Genomic DNA, 18,272 nt, shown 5'->3' on the forward strand with positions numbered 1-18,272 from the left:
TCCGGGAGTATTCCCCCGGAAGATTGGATGATGCAGATTACATCTATGTGATTTCTAATCCTCTCCCAACTCAAAGTCCGGCATCGCCGGAATGAGGAGGAAATGGAATTCGGAAAAACACTTGAATGTCCAAACTATCTCTACTAAGTATCTCAACCCGTGTGCAGTTCAACCAAATCAGTAATCCGGCATTGCCGGAATACAATTATTTTCAGTTGAAAACACTGGAAAAGACACCTAATATTTTGAATAACTGGCAATTCCGGATGATATCCGGGTCCATTTATCAGGACCTACCAACGTCCGGAAAAGCTGTCAAAATATAATACTTGTTACAGAACATGTTAAAATTAAATACATTTATCCGGACGGTATCCGAGCCTATATTGATAGGCCTACCACCGTCCGGGTAAAGTAAAACCCAGTTAGAGCTAAATTAAAACTATATACATATAAGTTATACTGTCACTAGTCCGTCGGGACCGTATCCGGGTCTAGATAATAGACCTACCACGATCTCGAAAACAACCATAGACTATATAAACAAACCAAATTTCTTATGAAATTCAAACGTATCCGGGCCCGGATCTCCGGACCTACCACGAATGTAAATCATTAGGAAATTACACATAAATACATGTATATGAAAATAACATAAACAAGTGTATGGTAGGGACACACTCCCCCGTGCCGAAATCCCGGGGGTTCCCGGATTCCGGGAACCCCATGAAGGACTAAGACCCGTTCGAAAATGAAAACAAAGTGAATCAATAAGTAATAATCGGTTGTCAACAACATCTTCATATAATCCTTCATGTCTAAATAGAACGGAGAGGGAAGAAAGATGTCACTAAAAATTTGATCGATCTCTCACTCTGCCCCCCCGGAGTCCAGCGGTTGGAGATCCAGAGATGATCTACCATGGTACAACCAACTCAACCCTAGACTCACTAGTCCACATTCCAAACGTTTCTTACTTCCCATCCGCTATCACCCCAACTGTCTCTCTCTCTCAAAAAGACTAGTATGTAATAAGTTCAATGAACTACGTATTATGAAACTACCAACATCAACGGTCGCAGGATCTATGAATTAGGGCTAGCCTACAATCCAACAAAGATCAGACGCTGTTTCCCAACAGCTAATCGACCGCTGATGCAGCGTCAAAGAGGAGAGACTCGAAAGGGAGACAGCGAAAAGGAAGTAGCCTGTTAACCTAAGTAACCTACGCTAGGTTAGTCTAAAAAGAACCCCTATAGTCGTAGACTAAATGAATACCACTGGGCCCGAAATTCCAGGAATAAGGGGCAATACAATCTACGCAAAACAAACGTTTATAAAATGCTTAAACTTGCCAAAACACGGGGTTCAAAAAGAAACCTAGCCTAGTAATGGGCACTTAAACGAAACTTGCAAATTACTGTAAAAGCTCTAACTGAAAATATATACCAGATCTGAATAAACGCAAAACACAGGAGTACTAAAACTCCTTAAAACTGGAAATACTCGAAGAGTGCCTTTATTACCTATCTATACATATAAAATACATATAGCACTGATAGATAAAGGAACGGTTAATAACCCCGATCCTAGCCCTAAGGTGCAAAAATAACGACAGGAAGGCACTCGAAATATTACCATATATACAGATCATAAAATATAATATAATAACAGGTAGAAATATTGCCGAGCAAGTAAAAACAGACCGGCCATGCGGATGAACCCGCGATGACGTCACGTGCTACAATAACAAAGTCTCAATAGACTCATAAAACGGCGATCTACCTCATAAAAGACTTATTCAAAACATGTTCTGGGTACTTAACTTAGATGGAACGGAAGCTGCCATCATAAATCCAAAATAAACGGCGAAAAAACACAAAATCACAGAGCTATGAAAATTTGTTGTTACGACGTCGCCGTGCTAACATAAGATGTAGTAGATGGCGCTGGGGAGGAGGGGGTTGGATGCGTAGAGGCGGCCTGTGTGGCGGCACCTCAGGTTTCAGAGATTATTGACGAGGATCTTTCTGTGGGGTAAAGGAGAGGTGGCAGTTTTTACTTGCTCCTGGTGTATACACGACATTTTTTAATTGTAAAGGGTAGTAACCTCAGTCAGTCCCTTTGGTTTATTCTCTGGTATATTTAGCATTAGTTTTATATATCAGAAATGGCTAACGAGACATTTCACCCAGCGACACGGCTTGATCCCAAAAACTCTATTTATGCTGGTAAATGTACCTCATCTTGTAGAAGATAGAAGTCTTCCAGAATAAGGCTCCCTGCCGATGAAGGAGAAGGTAGTCTCCCCCCCAAAGAAGTCTCGTCACAGGACCTCTAATGGTCTGCCTCTTCGAATTGAGAAGACAGTTGGGTCTTCCGCTGGCTCACTCGTTCCTTCGGAAACAGGAACCATCATGCTATCCCTAGGGCCTAGCGTATCGGGAGCCATAGAAGCACAAACTTCCGTTCGCACTTCTGTTGCTAGTCCTAGAGGTTCTGCCCCTAAGACTAGTTCTGTGTCGGGCACTCGTTCATGAGTTTCCCCGAGTGCAAGTAAATCTACGGATTCACGTGCATCCAGAGTCAGTGACACTGAGTCCGCTCACCATCACGACTTGGGCACGGAGTGGAAGAAAAGAGTGAGTCGCTCAGGTGATGCATGCCTTGCTAGTGATTGCTCTTGTGGTGATTGCTCGGTTCCCAGGGTTGACGTGACAGTCCCATGGGACCGTGCACGCAATGAGACCAGAAGGGAGTACCCCGTTCGGTTCTCTTGAGAGGTTTCGACCTCGATGAGGACTTGGACTTGTCGGAGGGCGGTATAGGCCCTCTCCAGTCAGGTGCACGCTCAACCTCACCCAGACGACAATCACGTTTGCATGACCTACCGGTCTCGGTGGCAGCGAACGTTTCGCCTGCTGTGTGAGAGTTTCTTAACCCTTCTCAGGAAAGCGTTTCTCCAGACAATAACGCTTTCATAGACTTGTGTCACAGCCATCACTGTAGGTTGATGGCTGCCCGTGACTCACTTCTCCTGCTATTTCTGCCAGCAAGGCAAGCAAGGGCGTTCAGTCTTCCTCACCTATTCTCTTCTTCCTATGGCTATGCTGGGAGGAGCGAGGTGAATAGGAGGGATCCTGTAGAATGCTCTCTGTAGGATTCAGTGTCGGGGGACTATATGTTCCTCCATGTCACTGAGGAAGGATATTATGTCAGATCCAGTCTTAAATGCTCGCATAAGGGGCCCCACCCCGGTGATCATTTGACGAAATCCGGGGGGTCTTACCAAGCGCTTAAATTCTTTGGAAATTCTAGCTCTCTCCAAGTGTTTTGGTCTTCTACAATCTGCAAACACTTGGGCAAGATGAGAATTCCTGATAATTGTTACTACAATACCCAGGAATCCTGATGAATGCGCAAATTCCTTGGAATTTCTGGCATTCTCAGTGTTATGGTTTTTTATATAATTTCCAAACACTCGCGTGAGACAGACATCCTCAGTAACTGTTATTATGAAAATCAGGAGTCTCGCTAAGCCATTAAATTCCTTGGAATTTTTAGCGTTCCCAGAGTGACTTGGTTTTTTGAGATTTCCAAACACAGGCAATGGGCATTCCCAATGAGTGTTACAATAATCAGGATTTTTGCTGAGCACCGGATCCCTTGGTTTAGTTGGCACTTGCCAAGTGCTCGGCTTCATCATATTGCCGAGTACCAGAGTTAAACAGGGCTTGCCCGATTATTATCTGACAAGAGTCGGGTTTTTCTCACCAAGCATGGGAATTCTCACAAATTCTAATGCTCGCCGAATGCTCACTATTACTATTGCTTGGATGGCGAGATGAGCCTTTACCAGCACAGATGAGTGTTGCTCAGCCTGGTTTGGGGTTATGCAGAGCTTGGAACTGCATGCAACACTTTCTGGGTGAATGGTTAAGTACTGTCCTCGTGTATTGGACCTTAGGTTCCAAACATGTAGGAAAACAGAAACAGAATCTCGGAGTTTCAGCCTCGAAGGAGAACAGTTAATTGGGACGAAGTGATAAATCTTTGTTGTTGATTCCCACTCATAATTATGTAGTAATGATTTGCTCAGCTCACTCGACTCGGCTTGACTAGACAGCATTGCCGAGCCAAAAGCATGGCTCTAACGAACAAACTCTCTGCTCTTGATCGACTTCTAAGAGTCTTCATCCTTTCCCTGGGGAGGAAGCAATTGGCTGTCTCTTCGACTCACCTGCTCCTTCCAGAGCAGAAACCTGGACGCTATCCTCAAAATATAGTGTCTCGGGAGCTGCAGGAGTTCGAATCCCATCTCTGATTCCGAGGGCGCTGCTCATGGAACTGGGACTCTGTTGGGTATACTTATGTATGGGTCTGTCAGAGGGTACAACCCCCAAGGGGGTTCGTACATCCACAGTGAGTGATAGGTAATCTTCTCTCCATCATGATAGTGGTGCAGGGCAAGAGAAGGAACCAAGCCACGTTGATGGCTCAGCCCCACCTCTGAAAGCCAGAATGGCTATTCTTCAGGTGCCAAGATCGATGTCGCTGTTCCTCAGGACAGGTATCTGAAGGAAATAGGAAGAGGTCCTCTGTGTAGTCCTCTTCATGAGGTTTGATCATGGAGAAGATACATGTGTAGCAAGACATGGCAAGTTCTCGCCAGCTTTTACTGCATTTAACTCCAGTCCACTTTCGTTCATGTTTTTTCCCCTCCTACTTCCTGGTTATACCGGAATAAACAAGAAAATAAAGAGGAATTCTATGGAGTTTACTCCTCACAGTTCGAACCTGAGAGACTGTGTTTGGTTCAATCTTAGGATCTTACCGAACATACGTCAATCTGTTCAGGATGGATAGTACCAAGAGGTTTGAACGTCTCTCCAGTGCTACTGTTTTGGGAACAACCAGTTCGGCTTGAACTAGTTGTCTTCGCTATCCTGTTATTACCGTAGAAATCTCCCTTCGGGACAACTTCACCTTCTCTCTTCATTAGAGAATGAACGTCTGCTTCCAATCCTTATTCTTGTCCCTCAAATGAAGAAGAAATAGGCTGGAGTGCAATCTACAGGAACGTACAAATATACTACTATATTTTTCTGAGTAGTAGGCGCATATCTGTCAGTTAATTCTTTTGGTATGTGACTGAGACAAATAGTATCTTCTCTTAATTAACCTGAAACTCAGGACAGCCTTTCGGGTCTCCCAAGAGTTACCGGTTTTGATTTTGAGATAACTAATGGTAATGTTTCCCAACAACACCATAGCATTTGAATTATCACCAAACAAGAGGGTTTTTTCCCTCCCATTTCAGTTAAAATGCTGATGCTCATTTGTATTTTTTTTTTGTGCTCTATGGTTCCAGCCAAATTAATTCCTTCATGGAATGCACTACCAGGCAACTCAGTATAAGGAGTTAAGCGAGTGGTATACGGCTCTGCATCAGTACTGCTTGCTCCCCAAGATATTTTTCGGTTTGGTATCGTTTCCCCTCTGTCAAGGATCAACTACCAATTTGAATCTCTGCCCAGCAACCACAGACTTAGGTCTCTGGTTGGCTCGGAATTCTCGCATAATGCCCATCTCTCTGCACCACATTTGCCGTTGTAAGAATTTTCAGACAGAGATATATCTCATTAGACTTGTTAACTTCTTTTTGTTTATCCCACGGCCACAGCATAACAGAAGTCTGTACCTAGTCTTCTGCTCCATCGCACCTGCCCCATCGGCTGCTGTGATGGTGCAGAAAGATTTTCTTCAGACAATTTAAGTTTTGTCGTCTAATATACATTGCCTAATTCATGAGGTGTTCAATTATTCTTTTTTCACCCCGAATTGTAAATGAATAATGGAAGATTCGCCTGCTCCCCGCCTGACTAACTCTGCTTCCTAAGTAAATAGAAACTTCTCCCTGATCCAACCCACAAGAAGTGGTTCTTCAGGCAGTACAATCCCTGCGTTTTCATTACTGAAAGACTGTCCTCCTTCATTGCAAGCTCCAACTTTCTCGCCGAACAGCAATGAAATAGCGGAATAACTTTTTCTGTCCTCTGGTAAACAACAGGGATTGGAGCCTTCTTCACTGGTTGGTGTCTTTGACGGGACCTTTTCTATGATAAAAATCGTGAGTTTACGTCTCTTGATTAAACTGTGAAAACGTAGGTCCACATTCACCTTAGTCATTCACTAAGTAATTTAGTATTGTTTCTCCTTGGTTGAGATTCAACTACTGATGAGAAACTTCTGTCTTGCCATCACAGGGTCCTCAGTCTCTAGAAAGCACTTTACTCTTGTCTTATGTGTACATACCTCTTGAGAATCATTATGTCTCTCAGCATTGTTGGCAAACAAGATAGACAATTTGTATGGTTGTTCTCAGCATCACCCTTCAAAAGGCGGGTGTCATGTTGTGACTGTGTCTCAGAGTTGAATGCGGGGCTGTGCAATCAGTTGGCATCCGTTGATGAGCCAGAGTCCTTTGCTTTGTGACCTGCGCTGTGGACTTTGTATTGGTTGATCCAGATCACTCATTACTTTATCCCATTAGTGTGTTGCTGTACCTATGAAGGATCGACACCCATCATTGAGTGTTGATCCCTTTATCCAATGCAGACTGCCAGTGCAGAAGTGTCCAATGACACATCTTTCACCTAGTCTTACGAGATCGTGAGAAACTTCTCTGCTGTTAGATACGTCCAGTGGCTGGGTACATTTCATCACACTGGAGAATATGTCAGCCCGGAAGATAGATGTGGTCTCATTGCGACCATATTTATATCACGCTTCCTTTGGGTTTGCCCACAGGTCCTTGAAACCTCTTTTCCTTGGACCAGTGGTGAATGCTCACAGGTTGTGTTTGCTTACCCAGTTCCTTCAAGGGGACAAGTTGCATCTCACCTATGGTGTGCGGTACTAAGGTAAGAAGGACGCGAGAGTGACTGGCCTCTCCACCTTCCCCTCTTTGTCCTTCTACTCCCCGTCCTTCAGGTTGAGGATAGGACTTTAACTTAGACTGGCTGGTTGGGCGATTGATGCGGTAGGCTTGCACATCGAGCTTCCTTTCTATTTTCCTTATTGGAATCATAGAAGCAATCCCACTCTTTCCTCTTCCAAAGGGAGGAAGGAGACTGGCAATAATGCAAACCCTTCTCAGAACTTTGCATTATGGCCTTCGACACTAAATATTCTTCCCAGCCCTTTTTTGGAGAAGTTACGGTTCCTCACTCATTTTGAAAAGACCCAGATGGCTGATTCTTGATCATGCAGCTCCTATACTCCGGTCAAGTTGTCAGAGGCTGAGCACTCCTTCTCGCTCTTATGACCAGGAGGAATTGCCCAGGTGTGCAGAACTCCAGTCAGTTCTGGAGGCTCACTCACATTCCCCCCACCAATCAGTGAGTCTTCCTTATGTAAAGGACCAAGGGTTTGTGTATCGTGTAGGAACAAATCACAGTTTTTGAAAGTAAATAGTATTTTTCCTAACTATAAAAACCTGAGGTCCTTTACATTAATGCCCACCTCATGCCACCCCTCAATCTGAAACCTGGGCGTAAAGGCAGAGTGGAGTGTTTACATCCAGGCAGGCAGATGGTAGTTACTGCCTAACCACCTTTTTCAAGAATTTAATGGCCATATTGCAGCCTACGCTGAAAGTAATTCCTTATGTAAAGGACCTCAGGTTTGTATAGTTAGGAAAATTACAATTTACCTTAAACAATTTTGATATTTCTTAATTTTCAGGACATAAATGCTTTGTAAATGAAGGTTTTATGATCACAAGCACTAATATGCTGTCCCCAGTTATCAGCAGGGTGCTGATGAGCGAAAAATGCCATTAACCAAAACTCAGCAATTTTTGGCACTTATGGCCAACAACCAGTTAGCGGCACATGACACCGATAACCGAAACTCTGCCTGTTATGGCACCATAAATCGCCAATTTTATAGTGCTAGCCATTAACCGAGTCCATCGGTAACCGGGGACTGCCTGTATATGAATTGCCGACAGGACAGTCATGCCTTTGCTTTTACTAAAGTTGATCTTTTTGCCTTTCAGTTCTGAAGCATTTGCTGTTAAAGTTGGTCATTGAGTCTTGTCCCTTGTAAATATATATACATTGAGATTAATGATAGTGATAGTAGATTTATATAGGTAGGTCGAACGCCATTCTTCAAAAGAATAGAATTAAAACTTAATTGCTACTTTTAATTTGCATAAAATTTTTCCAGTCTTTCTTATAACTGTTTCCTCTTTGTAACTGCATTCTGCCAGTAACTCTTCTATATTCATTGCATCATCATAGAAGATGGGGTAAATAATTGGTGGGAATTCTGAAAACATCAAAGAATGAAATAGTTCAAGGTAACAAAGGAAGTCTTGAGCTGGGTATCAAAACAGACAAAGGTCGTTGTCTTGGGTTTTTGTACTTCTTGAGGTGTTCCTTGATTAAGTATTTTTTAAGTAATTTGTTGGCCTTGGTTCACTCCGGCCTTACTGAGCATGATCATGCCCAGTGAGAGTAGACTAATCTGCAATGGTGAAGCTAGCTCCTTGCATATCAGGTTGTTAGCAGGGTGCAGGATGCTACATGTTGCTGATTGGCTGAGAGTAAAATCTCATGTTTTTCCTTAAGCCAATTTCTTAGCATTGATGGTTTTGTTGCTGACTGCCTACTTCTTATCTGTTGGTTTTCCCACAAATATTTCTGTTGTTTGAGAGGTGGCTCACAAGTTCTTGACCACACTTGTGTCCTTTTCAATTTGGGATATGTACTTGCTATGTTGTCTTTGTTGGTGTTAGTCATTGCCAGACATGGCTCTTTTAAGTCCTGGTTTGAAGGGCACCGGTCATTGGACAGTTGGAACATTTTCAGTGTTGTTTTTTGGCAGGTCCTCTTGCTGGATTAGGAGTGCCTTGAGTAGCATTACTTTATTTATCAGGAAGTTTGAGTCATCATTTTTTGCCAATATTTTTCAAACCAGTTGATTGATTGAATTGGTATTTTGAAACAGTTTCTCACACACCCCCAAATTTTTCATAGAAGATTCTCACACCCCCCCCCCCCTTAATTAAATAAAAAATTCCATGTCCAAACACAGAATTTAAAGGCACTTTACTCTTGAATTTTAGTACTTCTCATTTTTTAAACCTCACTTCCCTGCCTGTCTTTTCATTCATTCCCCAATCATCTCAATGATTTAGGTTTAGTCAGCCTTGTGCTGACATGGGTTCTTGCTTTTCAGCAGCCCATAATCCTCCCCCCTCTCTCTCTCTCTTCACAATATTTGTTATGTAATGGAATGTTTTCAGGAACATAATTAGCATTGCAATTTTTCAACCGAGCAATGTACTCTCTCTCTCTCTCTCTCTCTCCTCCCTCTCTCCTGTCTCCTCTCTCTCTCTCTCTCTCTCTCGTCTTCTCTCTCTCTCTCTCTCTCTCTCTCTCTCTCATCGCAATATTTGCTATGTAATGAAATGTTTTCAGGCACATACGTATTAGCATTGCAATTTTTCAACTGAGCAATGTAGGATGAAATGAGCTAATGACCTACATATGGAGTGTATTGACTTAAAGGAAGAGTAGGTAGAAGAATGGTGGTGGAGTTGAAGAGGAAAATTTGGGTAAGTGAAGAATTTACAATAAGCAGATACTCAGATTGCTGGCTGTTCCATCAAATTCAAGAATAAAGTGCCTGAAAAAGCTGGATTTGGATATGGAATTTATTACCCAAAAGTAGGGGAGGGTTTGAAACACGCTGTTGCAAAGCAACACATCCATCCATCAATTAAATTGAAAGATATTGGCAAAAAACAATGACTCAAACTTCCTGAAACACAGTAGGCACCTTGGATTCTGGGCATTTCAAATTATTCGTGTATTTTCCATGATGGTGTCTTGTTATATGTATTGTCAATTTGATGTATCTCTTGCTTTGGTTCTTCATTACCCCTTCTTGTGCGTGGCAAGAGATCTTTGCTAGCTTTATTGAAGTCATATGCAGAACATCCATGGATGGGGCATTTGAGTAGGTATACTGCGTTGGTCTGAAGCAGACCAATGTAGTATTCTCAGTCAATCAGCAGCCAGTGAGCATCCTGCCCCCTGCCAACCACCTTGTATAAAAGGGGACATGCTCACCATTGTACAAAACAATGAGATGGTGGGAAAAATAGGATGATTAACCACAACCACTCCCACACCAGAGCAAACCCTTACACCACTCACTGGACAGTTGGGGTTACAACAGCAGAAATATCTCCACTTCCCCAAATGTTACTGGGAAAACACCTGCCATTATAAAAGACCATTTGACCCATCCAGACTTCTGCTAATTTTAAACCAGCACCCCCTCTATTTGTTTTTTTTATGTGGATGACCAAACGTATACGTTGAAAACTAATAGTAAAAAAATAAAAATGAAAGCCTGGTTCCTAACTTCTTAGGATGTGAGTTACAGCAAAACACCCGCCATCACAAGTGACCAATGACAGTTTGACTTGTCCGGACTTCTACTATTATTAAATCAACTCCCTGCTATGTATACCTGTATGCCACTGTAATTTCATTAATTCTCTTTGCAGATTTCCTGTATGTGGATTGATATGTACACGTAAAAAGATGAGCAGTGAAATTTGAATGTTTTTCTATGTTTTTTTTTTATCTCATCTGTCTGCTGATGAGAAGAATATAGCAAGAAAAATAGAAAAGACTGTAGAAGTTGAATGTTGTTGAAACAGCATTTGTTTTCAATAATAATAATGATAGTAACTAATACGTATACAAAACTTATGTTATAGGACTTGGTCAGCTGGAGCAGGCCCAGTACGAGACTTGTATAACATAGGAGAAAATCCTCAGTACTCTTTGGATGTGCAGTCATCTGGTGGGGCTGCTGTTTGGGTACTTCTTACTCGTCACATCACAGAAATAGAAGACTTCAGGAACAATAAGGAATATATTACACTTCTTGTATATAAGACTGGAGGCAAGAAGGTGTTTTACCCATGTAAGTAACAGCAATAAATTTTGAATTAGTACTGATGATGAAATGAAACCTGAATTTATACAAGTAACTTACCAAATAATTACATAGCTATAGTTTCAATTAACACGACAACTCAAATGTAAACATTCACAGGTAATGCTTTAAAGTTTAGTGCAGGTTACAAGTCCCACCCACTAACGGGAATACCAGGAATGACTCAGCAGACAACCACATTCTGTTTCTGCTGTGATTGATGTGAACATCAGATTTTTTTTTATCATTTGCTGGTTGCCCCTGAACATGTAATAGCTCCCCAGCACCCATTGGTGTCCACACGTACATGAGTTTTATGAACATTTAGTCAAGTGTTTGGCATGAGTACCGGAGTTTACGGCCCCAACTTCATCACAAGCAGTTCCTGCTTCTTCGAGTTTGGATCTATCACTAGATTCTGCAGCCCAGACCTGACGATGAGCTGTAAGCATTTCTTTGGGGCCTCCGTGCTTATTGCCCCCTAGTTTACACCGGGACAGCAAACAGGAGTCCATGGGCAACCTGACTGTGATCCACTTTTTGCCTCTCCTCAGACTCTCAAAACTTCAGAACTCGTCAGTAAAGTTTTCTGCTAGACTTATTGCATAAGCTATAGTGGTTGCACATGTCATTCTTCTAGCCTAGTCTGCCCGAATAAGTGGGTCATTTTCAAAGATGAGGTTACAGTCTCTACCACTCTTCTTAGAAGAATTCAATTTTTTTATTTTTCAGATGCCCCCTCTGCTCCCAAGGAGTTTACATATGTCGTACTCCATTAGCAAATGGGTATTGGAGTATACTTAACTGAGTATCTACACACCTAGGCCCAGCTTTGATGATCTTATCTTGTCTTTGCCACATCCAAGTGAGGAAGGGGTCAGGTCTCCTGGAGCATGGATGTACTATGTCCATGTCCCTTGCTTGTTCCCTTGAGTTCCTCTACTTGATGTCCTTACTAGGAAGACGCCCTTCGAGTAGCCTCTAGCTTTGGCTAGGACATATTAGTTAGATCCAGCCTCTTCTTTAACTTTCAGGCACAATATGTCCCTTACTTCCATTCTGCATTGTCCTCTGGAAGTATCTAGCCCTCTGCGTTTCACTTTCTTTAGAAGTGAAACCAGAACTCCTAGCTCTCTTGGCATCTAACTTGCCTAGAGCCAGAGTGAAGGCCTTACAGTGCCTTGAACTTCTAGTTTGTCTGACGCCCTGTTTGCCTGGTGAGAGGTACATTCTGGCGTAAGCCCGGTTGGACACCAGCTATAGAGCCACAATCCTTGAGCTCGTTTGGCATACAGCTCACCTAATGCCTTATTCCCTTGGTGCTAGTTAACAGCCTGGCGTCATTTCTTGCACTGAGCTCCTGCTAGCTCCCACAAGCCCCCATCAGTCCTGAGCTCATAGCTCACTCAACTGGCATCCAGCTCACCTAGCACCCTATTCCTTTAGCACCAGTTACAACCTTGTGCCATCTCTTGCGTTGAGCTCCCACGAGTGCCCACTAGTCCCGAGCTCAAAGCTCAACTGGCTTACAGCATTTCTGGCACCAGCTACATCCTGACACCAGATTGTTCTCAGAGCATTCAAATACTCTCCAGTTCTGTGGGAGAATAGGGAGGTCCCTGTCCATTTATGGTTTTCAGAGGGCCATCCTTTGCATACAGCAGTATGTTAAGATCAGTTTCATTCACTGACAAGAATGTATTGCACTTATGGGCTTTTACAGTGAGGCACACTTAAAAATTAGGAGAGCAGTTTGCCTTCATATAGTGAAGCTAAGGAAGTCGGAGTAACCTTTACCCCTTTAGCTTATAGATTTTATGCCTTGCACATCCATTCTCCCTTCGAACTTATGAGAATGTAATCGTTCTTCAGTTATCTATAATTTTATGGAAGTTAAAAGTGTTCAGACCATATCTAGTGAATTGCATGGTATAAGGGAAGGAAGTTTAGGATTTTTTCCTGTTATATCTTCACCTTGTAATAAGGTGTTTGGGAGAGCCAGGGGGTGCAACGCACCTGAAGCACCCACCACTCTCAGTGGATGGGTTGTGGTTTTATCTCAGTCTAAGCAACAATATTGTATGGTTGTTTTTTATTAGGTGCTGTGCTCAGGGCAAGGGTGGGCACCTATCATGCTGGACCAGCATTCAGGATGAACCTTTGCTGTAAAGCTACCACTATTGTGGTAGGTGACATTTTGCTATATACTGCCACACCACTACAGGTTAAGATGATCACCAACCAGAGGTTGTATCCAGTAGCTCTCTTAACTGATAAGGAATGACAAGCATAGTATTTAATGCTAGCAACTTTTCTATTTTAATTTATCACATAACCTAATACTTTGAAGTAGAATGTCCATATCCCCCACCTCCTATCAATGTGGGAATCAGCTATGTAATTACAATGATATTTTTATAATAAAATAAGGTTTTATTTATACTTACCAAGTAATTACAGAATTGGAGCCCACCCTCCTCCCCACTAATGGACATAAGGCTTGAACAAAGCTGAATTTTCTGCTTACCACTGATCCTATTCTCCCATTAGTGGTCAGGACAGTCGCCTACACAAGGTTTGAAGTGTTACCCGTGAAATTTTGAATTTCAAGCTGCCGTATAAGTGGAACTTATTGCTGTGTAATTACTTGGTAAGTATAAATAAAACCATATTTAATCATAAAAATATCATATTGATTAAAAATTTGTCGTTGTATTAAAGAAAAAATGTGATGTTTTATTATTCTTTTGATCATGCAAGTTTTATGGAGCTTAACTATACAAATATCGAAGTGTTCCCAATTATGTATTATAGTAGAAATATGAAGTGTAGCTGTAAGTGCTGTAAAGTATGATTATTAGTTCTCAATAAGTACTTTCCAGGTTTATTGACAAATGTTGTCTTGTTTTTTATTTCAGTTGACCCAGCACCCTATATTGATGGCATCCGTATCAACAGTCCCCATTATTTGTGTAAGATGGTATTGAAAGAAGCTGGCACACATAAGTTTACACTTGTTGTGTCTCAGTATGAGAAGCATCTTACCATTCATTATTCTTTACGAGTATATTCAACATGTCCATTCAACCTCCACAGAATTAAGAATTACTGCAAACACAAGTTTGAGGTATGGTTATATAATGAAATCTACTCTTCACATAGCCTTTCAGCCTAGAAAACTTAACTTATTTTTTCATATAACCAGCCCAAGAAGAGTCTACTTGAGACTCAGAGGTCTGGAAAAACTAAACCCTATTAATAATAATAATTATTTCATATTAGTAAGATATTTTGTTCAGTTGACTACAGCGTGTAATAGGAGACACTGAAATATTGTGAAGAACATCACTTACCTGAGTACATCCCTTACCTGATTTGTATAAAGCATCCCTTGTGGAGTTCCCTGTGTGGCATAAGTCTGAGGAAACTGTATCCTCTTATCTCTTTTGTATCATGTTTAACAACTTTTGATACCTTGTTAAGCCATTTTCTAAACTTTGGTTAATTGAATGTGTTGTGAACTTTAAAGTGAATTCTGAACAATTGTGTTTTGATTAGTGAACTGGTTAGTGTGTTAGGTTGTGTTCAGGTGCTTGAATTTTAATGAATATTATGAAAAATGTGTGCTAAGTCTCGAACAAGTTAGTATGGTGTGGTGGGTAAGTAGAAGAAAGTGCACAAAAACATCTGGTCATGCTCATCCCAACTCCTTTCAACCTTTGACATTGGTGCAAAGAGCCTCTCCTTGTCTGTTCTTTCAAAGTTTGCTGTTGCTCTCTTTGATAATCTCCACCCAATATATCACCCACAAACCCTGACACACCTTTCATATTAGGGCTTATAGCTTGTAATGATGATGATGAATAGCTTTATTGCACTCTAATGGGAAGGGCAGCTGGTAATTATACATATACTGCTTTGCCTGGTTTACTTACAGATTATGGTGAGTACTGCATGCTGTCATGAATTTGATGGATATTTCTGCTCTATCCTTATCTGTTTTTGTTTTTGCTTGTTAGAGATTTATGTTTTTTTATATTCTTTATAAATTGGAGGATGATAACAAAATTCTTGCTGTTGGATGACTTGAGTTGGCCATTTATGATTGCTTGGAGCATAACCCTTTAACATAATTTACTTGGTGAATGTAGTTTTGATTTACTGTGGTCCCCCTGTATTTGTGGGGGATGTGTACCAGACCCTCCTGTGAATAGTTAGAACCCGCGAATGTTTGGAACCCCTAAAAAAATGGTAAAAACAGCCTTTTTAGTTAGTTAAAACTCAAGAAAAACCCACTAAAAATGTTCATTCTTGGTGTTTTTTAATACTGTTATCACAAAAAGTGTATTTTATGATGAAATTGATAAAAAAAACAGGAATTTGTGGATATTTCTCATAGAAAAATACTGTGAATGTTCGGATTTTCGCTAATGATGCGGGGAAACGTTTCCAAGAGAAATCTGCGAATGTGTGAGTCCGCGAATCCAGAGAACACGATTACGGGGGGTCCACTGTACTGTGCTTTATAGTATTTCCCTTTATGGTGTGTCTTGATGGATTCCAGTTGAATCATAACCAGGACCAACTATACAATATTATGATTTTCATTTTGACTCTATACGGTGGACCCCCATATTCGCGTTCTCCGGATTCTCAGACTCACGGATTTGCCGATTTCTCTCTGGACCATATCTACATTATTCACAGGAAATTCGCCTATTTGCGGTAACTATCTATGAGTAATATCCAGAAATTCCTTGTTTTTTAAATCAATTTCATCATAAAATCCACTTTTTGTGATAAGACTTAAAAAAACAGGTATAAAAATTTTTAGTGTATTTTCTTGAGTTTTACCTACCAAAATAGGCTGTTTTCAGCATTTTTATAGTGGTTTCAACTATTTGGGAATTCTAAACATTTGCAGGGAGGTCTGGTGTGCATCCCCTGCGGATACAGGGGGCCCACTGTGCTTGCAGAAAATTCACCTATTCAGGGAATCTTTCATAAAGAAATACAGTGGTACCTTGTGATACAAAATTAATCCGTTCCAAGGCGGCCTTCGTATCATGAGTTTTTCGTATCTTGAACCGCATTTTAAATGTAAAATGGCTAATCCATTCCAAGCCCTCCAAAAATGCCCCAGTAAATTTCATAATAAAGCTAAATTGACCTATAAACAATGAAATACTACAACAATTTGGACCATTCAATACCTAACTTAATACGTACTAGTAGTACTAATATGTGTGTACCTGTAAATAAAATGTATTAGTGTACATGGTATACAAGAAATACTGTACGTACATACATACGTATGTAGTAAAATGTGGAAGCTTACCTTTTGAGTGAGGCTATCTCCGAAAGTGGCGACAGAGGAGGAAGACAAACGGCAGAAAACTCCTTATAATACATACACTTAACTTTACGAAACACATAAAAAAATGTCAGGAAAACATAAACTAAACTTTACAAAACACATTAACAAAACTGTAACACTTAAATTTACAAAAAACTTAAAATTAAATTTTTTTTTGTCTTTTTTTATTTTAACATTTTTTTTTTTACTTTTTTATACTTTACATTTTTTTTTTTTTTTTTTTACAAAATTTCAATTTCTTAATGTAGTATCACTTGGTTCTTCCATTTTGCTTACTCCTACTAAAGGCCTTTTTAAAAAATAACTATCCAAGGAAGATTGCTTCTGCCTGCTTTTGACAATGTTCCTGAAACGACTCAGGCAAATTTCATCGAACTGTGCAAGCATACGACCTGTGTAAGCCTTTTCGGGGTGTCACTTTTCTACAAATGATTGCACCTTATGAAAAGCAGCTAGAGCATCCTTAATTTCTGCCGTTGTCATAGCGTCGTCATCCTCCTCCTCGCCGCTGCTAGAGAACTCTTCTTGAACGACATTATGTTGCATGCCCTCCAACTCCTTCAGGTCATCCGTCGTAAGCTCCTCTTGGTGCTCCTCGAGAAGGTCATTGATGTCGTCCTCGTCAAGGACCAGCCCCATGGACTTGCCGAGTGCAACAATCTTGTCAAGATCTGGTTGCGAAACAGTTTCTGGATCGTCAACTGTTCCTGAATCTGCAGCACCAGCTTCGCCCACGTCGAATCCCTCCAAGTCTTGGGCGGATACGGCATCAGGCCAGAGTTTCCTCCACGAAGAATTCAAGGTTTGCCTTGAAACCTCCTGCCAAGCTTGGTTGATGAGTTGGATGCATATCACAACATCGAAATGCTCCTTCCAAAATTCACGCAAGGTGAGGTTTGTGGTATCGGTAATGTCGAAACATCTCTTGAAAAGATGTTTCGTATACAGCTTCTTGAAGGTCAATATCACTTGCTGGTCCATGGGCTGGAGGAGAGGGGTGGTGTTAGGCGTACAATAAAGAACCTTGATAAACGAATACTCCACTAGGATATCCTCCTCGCGGCCAGGAGGGTGAGCAGGGGCTTTGCCCAACACCAGCAGACATTTCAGAGGGAGGTGCTTCTCTTCCAAGAATTTCTTCACTGTCGGGCCGAAACGCAGATTTACCCACTCGGTGAACAAAAGTCTCATTACCCAGGCTTTCGCATTAGCCCTCCACATCACTGGAAGCTTCTCCTTAAGCACTTTGTGGGCCTTGAAGGCTTGAGGAGTCTCCGAATGATACACAAGTAGGGGCTTCACCTTGCAATCCCCACTGGCGTTCGAACAAAGTGTGAGCGTAAGTCTGTCTTTCATAGGCTTATGCCCGGGTAGCTTCTTCTCTTCCTGCGTGATGTACGTCCAACGAGGCATTTTTTTTCCTAAAAAGGCCAGTTTCATCACAGTTGAAGACTTGCTGAGAACTGTAGCCTTCGTTGAGCGTCATCCCGTCAAATGTCTTGGTAAAAGCTTCGGCCGCTTTTGTGCCCGAGCTGGCCACCTCCCCATGCCGCACCACCGAATGGATGCCGGTCTGTTTACAGAATTTTTCGAACCACCCATGAGAAGTCTTGAAGTCTGGGGTTGGCGTTGATCCCTTCTCCTCCGTCATCTTCGGCCTGGGCAATCAAATCGCCGAAAATAACGCTGGCCTTGTGGCAGATTGCCGTCTCCGTTATCGTATCGCCAGCGATTTCTTTTTCTTTTATCCAGACAAGAAGCAGCCTTTCCATCTCACCGTGCACGTGGCTCCTCTTGCTGGAGAAAAGAGTTATGCCCTTGGAAGGTGTAGCTGCTTTGATGACATCCTTCTGCTTAAGGATGATGCCTA

At 41.7% G+C, this 18,272-nt stretch overlaps 1 protein-coding gene across 2 annotated transcripts in view; it reads left to right on the plus strand.

The window, feature by feature from the left end:
• Positions 1 to 18,272, plus strand: part of LOC135203162 (calpain-7-like) — a 141,244-nt gene that overhangs the window by 105,187 nt on the left and 17,785 nt on the right. For both annotated transcript variants that reach the window (XM_064232849.1, XM_064232848.1), the window contains exons 8-9: positions 10,805 to 11,013; positions 13,944 to 14,152. In XM_064232849.1, the coding sequence (XP_064088919.1) occupies positions 10,805 to 11,013; positions 13,944 to 14,152 (418 nt within the window). The remainder of the gene's footprint in view (positions 1 to 10,804; positions 11,014 to 13,943; positions 14,153 to 18,272) is intronic.

The sequence above is a fragment of the Macrobrachium nipponense genome, chromosome 33, assembly GCF_015104395.2.
Source record: "Macrobrachium nipponense isolate FS-2020 chromosome 33, ASM1510439v2, whole genome shotgun sequence".
Classification (NCBI taxonomy): Eukaryota; Metazoa; Arthropoda; class Malacostraca; order Decapoda; family Palaemonidae; genus Macrobrachium; species Macrobrachium nipponense.